Source organism: Diaphorina citri, unplaced genomic scaffold, assembly GCF_000475195.1.
Source record: "Diaphorina citri unplaced genomic scaffold, Diaci psyllid genome assembly version 1.1 scaffold588, whole genome shotgun sequence".
In the NCBI taxonomy this organism is placed as follows: domain Eukaryota; kingdom Metazoa; phylum Arthropoda; class Insecta; order Hemiptera; family Psyllidae; genus Diaphorina; species Diaphorina citri.
Window position 1 is genome coordinate 3,819 of NW_007378022.1, and position 10,030 is coordinate 13,848.

The following is a 10,030-nucleotide window of genomic DNA, read 5'->3' on the forward strand; positions in this document are numbered from 1 at the left end:
TTGGGGTGGGGAAAGGGGGGGGCAATAAATTTTATGGCCGCGTTTGTGTTTTTTTTTTTATCTTTTTATTTCAGCGCGCACAAAACTCTGGTTGTTTTCATCTTTTGCCTCCCCGTTGTTGTTTATACAAGTACTGCTTTTTTGTTTGTTATTTATTATTATGGAGAAAAGTAGGGAAAAAAATGAAGGGTCATGGCCTTGATTTTTCAGGATTTTTTTTCTCCTTTTTGCCCGCCCTTCCGAAAGATGTATTATGTGCCTACTTTTTTACTTTTTTGGTTGTTAAAAAGCAGTTCAAAGTTTTGAAAGTTTTTTTTTTTTTTTCGTAGAAACGAAACAGTTGCTCATTAGACTTGTTCGTACATAAAAGCTAACTTTGAGGCTTAGGTGTAGGGGCAAACAGCCCTAGAGGATGTACTGAGCTATAATGGACTCATGTGATCTGTGTAACTGTAGGATCATGTCCATCCTCACTTCCGATTTAGGTGCTGGGTTGCATCGAGAACACGAAACCCATTGATGAAACATCAATGTGTACGATGCTACAATGTTAAATGTTACCCATGTTGAATATTGTTGCTATAAAGTTTCTTTGCCTCTATGTTTCAGATCGAGTGGGTACAGCAGCAACACGAGAAAGTCCGAAAGAAGCGAGATTTCACCGGCCCTGACTTCACCTCTGTGTTTGGAGGCCCGGGCGACTTTAGCAGCCTGTTTGACGCCCCCAACCCCGCCCCTCGGAGCCCACTGATCCGGGAATCCGGCTATTTTCCCTCGTCCAACGTGTTCCCCGACCCTCTGTTCCGGGAACAATGGTACCTGGTAAGTCCCAAACCCAAATTTTCCCCTTTTATAATAGATAGACCAACTTCCCCTCTTTTAGAGAACGAACGAAATGAGGCCTTGTTTTATTATGAGGGGGGAAAAATACATTTGGGAAAGAAAGGCCAGCAATAGCGAGCAGCACACAATTGTCCAGATAGCCACCCATCCAGATACTAACCACACGTAACGTTGCTTAACTTCAATGACCCATTGGAAGGTACCTAGTGCATTCAACTTGCCATCACTGCTGGCCAAACCTTAAAATTTACAAAATTCGTTAAGGGTCATGGCCTTGATTTTTCAGGATTTTTTTTCTCCTTGTTCTTCTTCTTGCCCGCCCTTCCGAAAGATGTATTATGTGCCTACTTTTTTTTGTACTTTTTTGGTTGTTAAAAAGCAGTTCAAAGTTTTGAAAGTTTTTTTTTTTTTCGTAGAAACGAAACAATTGCTACATTAGACTTGTTTGTACATAAAAGCTAACTTTGAGGCTTAGGTGTAGAGACAAAGAGCCCTAGAGGATGTGTATTGAGCTATAATTGACTCATGTGATCTGTGTAACTGTAGGATCATGTCCATCCTCACTTCCCATTTATGTTCTGGGCTGCATCGAGAACACGAAACCAATTGATGAAACATCAATGTGTAAGATGCTACGATGTTGAATGTTACCCATGTTGAATATTCTTGCTATAATGTTTTTTTGCCTCTCTATGTTTCAGATCGAGTGGGTACAGCAGCAACACGAGAAAGTTCGAAAGAAGCGAGATTTCACCGGCCCTGACTTCACCTCTGTGTTTGGAGGCCCGGGCGACTTTAGCAGCCTGTTTGACGCCCCCAACCCCGCCCCTCGGAGCCCACTGATCCGGGAATCCGGCTATTTTCCCTCGTCCAACGTGTTCCCCGACCCTCTGTTCCGGGTACTGTTCCTCATATCAGAAGAAGAAAAAAGATAGTCGATAAAAAGTTCAACGAAAGACTTTAAAAAGAGGAAAAAGAAGCCAAGATTTTATGTTAGGACAACAGGGATCCAAACTCTGCTCTGAAGGAAAACGCACATCTCCACTAATGATTTATTCATTGCACATTGCATACACAAATAATTACACGGCATTCATAGAAAATATTCCATGCAAGACGAAGGCTTTCTTTGCACTATCACTCAAGATGAGCAACGTTGCGCGTGGTTAGTAACGGGATGGGTGACCGTCAGGGCAATCGAATTCCTCATGGGTGAGGTTAATGTGAGGAGGCGGGTAGTTTGTCACCAAATAGAAGGTAAAACCCCCGTCACAAAAACCTTAGGACACCTTAGCAGTTATACCTTGAACCATCTTTGAAAAAGAAGCTCAAGAGGTTGGTATTGGTACACACTGCACAAGCTCTGTGTACCAACCTAAACATAAATAATAACTTGATTTAATTTAAAACACAGGAAGCTGGGGTAGTACAACTTTTTTCTGTATAATTATTTATTTACGGTTAGTCTCTTTTTTCTCTCTTTCTACCTTTCTCTCTCTCACTCAAATGATGCCACTGCCAACATGAAAAATAGGACAAAAAAAATCCTTCTTCTTTTTCACTCAACCTTGTTCTACCCTCTCCCTCCCCTCCCTCATACCTCCCTCCCCTCTTCTCTCTCTCCCTCTCCTCCCTCCCACTTTGTCTGTAAATTATAATTCTCCTCTTTAACTTTTCTTCTAAGCTCAGGGAGCTTATGTCTCTTTGTATTCTTGGAACGAAAAAAAAGAAGGAAAGCAGAAGAAAGAAATCTACTTTTTTTCCCTTAATTTAATTAAATTGAAGTTTTTGTCCAAGGGGGAGGAAGAGGGGAAGGGAGGGAGAAAGGAGAAGGAGAAATGTGAGGGGAAGCGATGAGAAATTGTGGGGGGAGAGGGGTTTCATCTCTCTCCCCTCGAAAAGTTATTTTTCTCCCGTTTAATTATTACCTAATTTTTCCCGGAAAATCCCTGCAAAAAAGCCATTTCCTTTCATGTGTACAAACATTAAGTATTTTCCTTGCTAATTAATTTCATCTTTCCTCTTCATTAAAATGAACATGAGGAGAACACATATTTGTCTACGCCATCTTCATCAATTTGAACGAATGAACCGAGTTCCAAGTTTTAAATTAAGGAGCGCGGTAGCGCTCCGCCCCGCCAAGTCAAGAAAGTTTGACCGCGCTACTAGAGATATTATACGCGACAGGGAAAGGTAGTAATAATAATAATAACCTATTCTCAAGTGCAAATTGCCTTGTATTAAAGTTTTCGGTCATAAAGATGCCATGTTCAGGATAGGCAAGCTCCAACTTTATGCTGACTTTTTGTATTTTTCTTTTATTAGAGCGAAAAAAAAAATCACGGTGGTATAAAGACTGATAGGTGGTCCTTATCTCCTGGGAGCTACTGTTCTTCATATCAGAAGAAGAAAAAAATCTGGTGTGAACATCACACGACTTTCTATTACATTAAGTCGGACAGTTCTAAAAGTTTCACCATTCGATTCCGCGTGAAAAATCACATGAGATTGACTATTCACTTGCTTATTTGGTAACGGTTCACAAATAAAAGGGAAATTTGTCGACACAGGGCCATGCAAGACGAAGGCTTTCTTTGCACTATCACTCAAGATGAGCAACGTTGCGCGTGGTTAGTAACGGGATGGGTGACCGTCAGGGCAATCGAATTCCTCATGGGTGAGGTTAATGTGAGGAGGCGGGTAGTTTGTCACCAAATAGAAGGTAAAACCCCCGTCACAAAAACCTTAGGACACCTTAGCAGTTATACCTTGAACCATCTTTGAAAAAGAAGCTCAAGAGGTTGGTATTGGTACACACTGCACAAGCTCTGTGTACCAACCCAAACATAAATAATAACTTGATTTAATTTAAAACACAGGAAGCTGGGGTAGTACAACTTTTTTCTGTATAATTATTTATTTACGGTTAGTTTTAAAGTTTGCTTTTTTCTATATAAAAAAATAGAGAACATGATTTTTTTGTTTTTTTCATTTAAGTTTTTTATGCGATAAAAAGTTGTTTTAAAATAATAATTCTCAAGTTGGGGAAAAAGGTACCTATAAAAATGTTTTCTAAATTTAAATGCAGGTAGCAGGTACCAATTTGAAAACATTACTCCTTCTTTGAGATTCCACTTTATCAACTCTCTTGAGTACTTAGTAAGTTTTTTACTTCTACTTTTCTCTCTCTCTCTCTCTCTCTCGCTCTCCTCTTTATTCGGGTGGGTTGAAGAAAGAGAGAGGGGGTTTAACGTGATGAAAAATCGTCAAGATTGAACTAGCCAACCTTGAAAGGTAGCGCAGTTCAAACCCCAATGCGGGGCTAACTTCTTACTAATAAATGTCTACAGCTATCACACTAAAAAAAAAAGTTGGAACTGACTTGGTTCTTTCAGGGTTACCCTGTAATCCCTGTAGGTATATTAGACCAAAATCAGCTCCTATGGCGTAGTGGTCATTGCGCTCGCTTTGCACGCGGGAGACCCGGGTTCGATTCCCGGCGGGGTAAAAAAACATCATGCAAATGATTGATTTCGTGACTGGCTGTTGCGGGGCCCACTCAGCTTCGTGAGGGAAATGAGTAGCTATGACATATAACATATTGGGAAAATCCTACAATGCTGCAGTGAGCACCGAAGTTGTGACATAATAACACAAAGAAACTACATTTATCATTTTATATTAGACCAAATGCCGCTCTATGCATGGGGGGGGGGGTAATTTCTGGACTTCAGGATACTTATTGCGGTTTCGAAAAATTAAATTTACCTTCTAAACTCCTAATATCCATACACAATTCACATGTGAAAATATACCTGCTATCATAACGGAGGGAGAGAAAAGTAAGGGGGGGGAGAGACGAGAGTGAGAGAAAAGAGGGTGAAGGAGAAAGGGGAGGAGGAGAGAGGAAGAAAATATGACAGAGGGAGAAAGAAAGACGAGGGAAGATGAGGAGAGAATAGGAAAAAGAGAGATAGGAGAAAGGGAGAGGTAAGGGGGAGGGACAAGAGGGAGTAAGACGAGGGAAGATGAGGAGAGAATAGGAAAAAGAGAGATAGGAGAAAGGGAGAGGTAAGGGGGAGGGACAAGAGGGAGTGAGAGAAAATTAGATGAAGGCGAAAGGGGAGGAGACGAGGAATAGGGAGAAAGAAGACTGAAGAGAGAGAGAGAGAGAGAGAGAGAGAGAGAGAGAGAGAGGGAGAGAGAGAGCACGAAACGGAAAGAGATAGAGGGGAGAGAATGGCATTATGGTAATAATGATAAAGGACAGAGTGAATCTAATGGGAAACAAATAAAATGGGCGAATGAAATCTGTTGTGGTTAACCCCATATAGCACACATATTCCTAATTCCCCATTTAGCTTCGTATATCCCCATTTCTAGCATAGCATTACCAACATAGCTGTGGATAGCTACATACCTACATATATGTATACCCCATTTCTAAATATGGTACAATGTGGGGGGCGCAGAGCTTTATTACTTTGGCTATTTCTCTTCCTTCCTCTCTCTCTACCCACCTTCACCCACCTGGTTTGTTACTTGAGTTATATGGATTTCATACATACAGGGTGTACACCAATGTATGACCCACTCAAATTGCTCCTAATATGTTGGAGTTTTCGTATAATAAAAAAAAAAACGCATTTCTTGATTTTTGCAAATAATTTTCTAGCAATATATCTGCGAACAAATTTGCGGAACTTGAATAATTTGAGTGGGTCATACATTAATGGACACCCTGTAGATATAATTCTAGGTTAGGTATACGTGTAGGTGTATAGGTACTCGTATCAGTATCAGATTTTCATACTCAACAATTTCCATTTTAATTAACTCGACGTTCAAATTTCATACGAATGTGTGACAAACTCTCGGAAATAAAGCAGAAGGAAGAAGAAGAATGGGGGAGAAGAAGGAATAAGAGTAAGAAAAGGGATCATACAGGAGGAGATGAAGAAAGGGGAAGAGAAGAAGAAAAAGAAGAAGAAGAAAGAGGAGAGAAGAGAAAATAAGGAGTAAAAGAAGAGAGTAAGAGGCGGAGGAAGAAGAAAAAGATGATGAAGAGGAGGGGCGAGGAAAGAGGACGAAAAAGAAGAAGGAGGAGGCAGCGGCAAGAATGAATAAGGAGGAGAGGAAGGATTGGAGAGAAAGTGGGAAAGGAAGGATTGGAGAGAAGGTGGGAGAGGAAGGATTGGAGAGAAGGTGGGAGAGGAAGGATTGGAGAGAAGGTGGGAGAGGAAGGATTTAACTTATGATGACTTTAGAAACACCCTGTATAAAAGAATTTTAAAAGGAATTTTAATTTTGTCAAGCACAAATACTTGTCACAAATGTCTTTCCCCGCTTACTACGCTAATTCCATGACTTGATTTGGAGAACCACCAACCTTCAAAACACCCTGTATATTTGCAATAAAGAAGTGTTAACTCTAAGTGACATGGATCGTAAGAAGCTATAATATGTCCCAGTAACTTATGATGTCTTCTTCTTCTTCTCCTTTTCCTTCTTCTCCTCCTCTTTCATTTCTTATCTACCCTCTCCTATTCCACCTCTTCGTATGTTTCCTGTTCCCTCTTTTCTCGTCTTCTTCCCAGCACTCATAATCCTTTTCCTCTTCTTCCTCCCCCAACCAGAGTATTTCTGATTTACGCGTCGTGCATAGATGGCCACTTCAAGATCTAAATACCTTCTTAACAACGTTGTTTTTACCTTCATCCTTCCCTCTCCTCATTTCTCTCCCCCTCCAATTCCCCCATTCGTTCTATTTTCTCAAATAATTTCTTCCTCTTAACCACATTTTCCATTTTTCTCTTCCTCCTCCTATCTCAGTTTTTCAAGTTGAAACTGCTCTCTCTTTCTTCCACTTCTTCACATTTACAATTAGAAATACATATTTTTTCCTCTCTCTTTTCCGAGTATTATTATCGCTTCTCTTATTCTACTCACTTCTTAACCACTTCCGTTTTCTCACTTTACTTCTCAACCGAGTTTTTCTTCTTCTTCTTCTCTTCGTCTGTCTGTCTATCTCAGTTTTTCAAGTTGAAACTGCTCTTTCTTTCTTTCTTCCTTCCACTTCTTCACATTTGCAATTAGAAATACATATTTTTTCCTCTCTCTTTTCTCGAGTATTATTATCGCTTCTCTTATTCTACTCACTTCTTAACCACTTCCGTTTTCTCACTTTACTTCTCTCAACCGAGTTTTTCTTCTTCTTCTTCTTTTTCTTCTCTTCGTCTGTCTGTTCCACTAATGTTGTTTCCCATCTTGTTCTCTTTTTTCTTTTTTATCCGTTTCACTTGCTTCTTTTTTCCTCTTGTTTTTCTTTGTTTCACGTTTTTTTTTCTCTTTTATCCATTTCGCTTGAGTTTTCTCTCTCTTTGTTTCACTTTCTATACTTTTTTCTCTCTTTCTGTTCTCTTCTTGGGTATATCTGTTTCACAAATGTTTTTTCTCTCTCTCCTCTTCTTTTGTTCTTCCTCATTTATCCCTCCTAGCTTCCATTTTTACTTTCCTTATCCTATAGAAAGGAAAGTATTCTTCCTTTCCTCTATTCTTTATTTTCTTACTTCTCCATCGCGTCCACACTCTCTCAATATTTTTACCCCTCGGGAGGTAATTCGTAGATTCGAATTAGCCCTACCCATCCTTTGAGGTAGTTGCCCCTACGGCTAAAAGCCTCCGAGTTTTGGGAACCCCTGAGCTATTCACCCCTCAGGCGGGTAATTACCCCCAGGTTGGAAACCCCTGAGAGCCAGAGTGATGGGGAAACGATATTCGACGAGGTAAGAAGAATAAGAACGTAATTCGACGAGATAATAAGAAGGTACTTGAGACGGATTTAGCAGAGCATTTCCCGTGATTCCTGACGTAAGATAAGGCTCGTTCTAGTCTGAAACGAAGATTACTAAGAACTAGGTAGCTAATGTACCTAGCTATTAAAGTATGGGAATTTTAAGAAGGAAGGGGTTGGTATTACTGAATAATCTGAACATATTGGAGTAGTTCTGACCTATGGCGACCTGTAAGGGCCCCGGAGCAACCTATAAGGGCCCCAGAGCAACCTATGAGGGCCCCAGAGCAACCTATAAGGGCCACGGAGCAACCTATGAGGGCCCCGGAACAACCTATAAGGGCCCCGAAACAATCTACAAGGGCCCCGGAGCAACCTATAAGGGCCACGGAGCAACCTATAAGGGCCCCGGAGCAACCTATAAGGGCCCCGGAACAACCTATAAGGGCTCCGTAACGACTTTACTTTCTTTACTCTGGGTGAGTTTTACAGCTGTTCTCTAAACCGCTGGTTTTATACAAATAAATTCTCTTTGTCTGAGAAACATGAAATTTAGTTTCAACCTCAACTCCCATCTCTCTCTTCTTTCTCTTTCTCTCTCTCTCTTCCTTCCTTTATCTCTCTCTTTCTCTCTCTCTCTATCTCTTTCCTTCTCTCCCCATTTTTCTCTATCTCCTTTTTTTGTGTATGCAATGTGCAACATTTAAACTATTAGTGGAGATGTCCGTTTTACTTTAGAGCAGAATTGAGTTTCAGGTGTGATCCCCGTTCTGACTTTTACAACCGTACCTCCTTTTTTTCTCTTTTGAAAAGTCTTTCGTTGAACTTTTTATCGATTAGTTTTTTCTGTTACAAAATGAATTTCAACACGGGTCGTTCACACCGGAATGAAATGTTTAAAAACGGTTGGTTCCTCGAAAGAAAAAAATATTGGATTTCAATTTTTCCTCCTAATTCATTATTCATTAGTAAATCTGATAACATCTCCTTGATTGAATTTCCCTCTCGGAAACTTTTTATCGATTAGTTTTTTCTGTTACAAAATGAATTTCAACACGGGTCGTTCACACCGGAATGAAATGTTTAAAAACGGTTGGTTCCTCGAAAGAAAAAAATATTGGATTTCAATTTTTCCTCCTAATTCATTATTCATTAGTAAATCTGATAACATCTCCTTGATTGAATTTCCCTCTTGGAAATTTTCCCTTCCCCCGTATCTCGTTTTTTCATCATTTCCTCTTCCCCCGTCTCTCGTTTTTTCGTCATTTACTTTTTAATCTCCCTCTTCTTTTTGCTCTCTTTTTAGAATGAAAACGAAATGTTCCCTCTTCCCCCGTCTCTCGTTTTTTCGTCATTTACTTTTTAATCTCCCTCTTCTTTTTGCTCTCTTTTTAGAATGAAAACGAAATGTTCGAAAGCTTTTTATGTTTGGCTTCTTTTGTTTTCAAAATCAGGTATTCCGTCCCTTTCTCCTTCAAATTAACACCTTCAAAAGGTAAATTTCAAAGTCATTGAACTTTTCGATACCCGATCATAATTCAGGGTGGTTGCTCTTTTGTTTTCAAAATCAGGTATTCCCTTTCTCCTTCAAATTAACACCTTCAAAAGGTAAATTTCAAAGTCATTGAACTTTTCGATACCCGATCATAATTCAGGGTGGTTGGAAATATTGCAATTTTATTTATTATTATTATTATTATTCCTTTAAAGTCCTTTGAAGGAGCTTGAACTCATTCGAGATTTCTCTCTTCTTCTGAATTTTTCTCGTCTGATCTCATTAAAAAATGCGTCTTGTTAAAGGAAACGAACTTCAGAAGTACTTAAATGTTAAATATTTTACTCGGTGTAAGTTTTTTTTCTGTAATTTAAGAATTTTATTCATTATTTTTAACCCAGTTTGGCCCCCGTTATGTGATTGTTTCAAAGAAAATACTTTGCTTTAAATATGAGGAAGATTGCGGTTTATTTTTTCTGCTGCACCCAGACAAAATTGCATTTTTTTTTTCATGGTTGGAATCGAACCCGGGTCCTTCTGCATGGCTGGCGACTACATTGTCATTACCATTGAGCCAACATTCCCATAACTATTGACAATAATTCCATAAAACTTAAACTTTGTCGATATTGTCCTTTTTTTTTTTTTTTTTTTTTTTTTTTTTTTCCCCCAAAAATTATGTGATTGGAAGATTGCGGTTTATTTTTTCTGCTGCACCCAGACAAAATTGCGTTTTTTTTTCATGGTTGGAATCGAACCCGGGTCCTTCTGCATGGCTGGCGACTACATTGTCATTATCATTGAGCCAACAACCCCATAACTATTGACAATAATTCCATAAAACTTAAACTTTGTCGATATTTTCCTCTTTTTTTTTTTTTTTTTTTTTTTTTTTTTTT

At 39.3% G+C, this 10,030-nt stretch overlaps 1 protein-coding gene across 1 annotated transcript in view; it reads left to right on the forward strand.

Annotated features, from left to right (window-relative positions):
• Positions 1 to 609: 609 nt before the first annotated feature.
• The window catches only part of LOC103510352 (furin-like protease 2), a gene marked incomplete at its 5' end in the record, with an annotated part of 10,361 nt that continues 940 nt past the window's right edge, over positions 610 to 10,030 (forward strand). The window contains one exon of the mRNA XM_008475005.2: positions 610 to 822. Coding sequence (XP_008473227.1) covers positions 610 to 822 — 213 coding nt within the window. The remainder of the gene's footprint in view (positions 823 to 10,030) is intronic.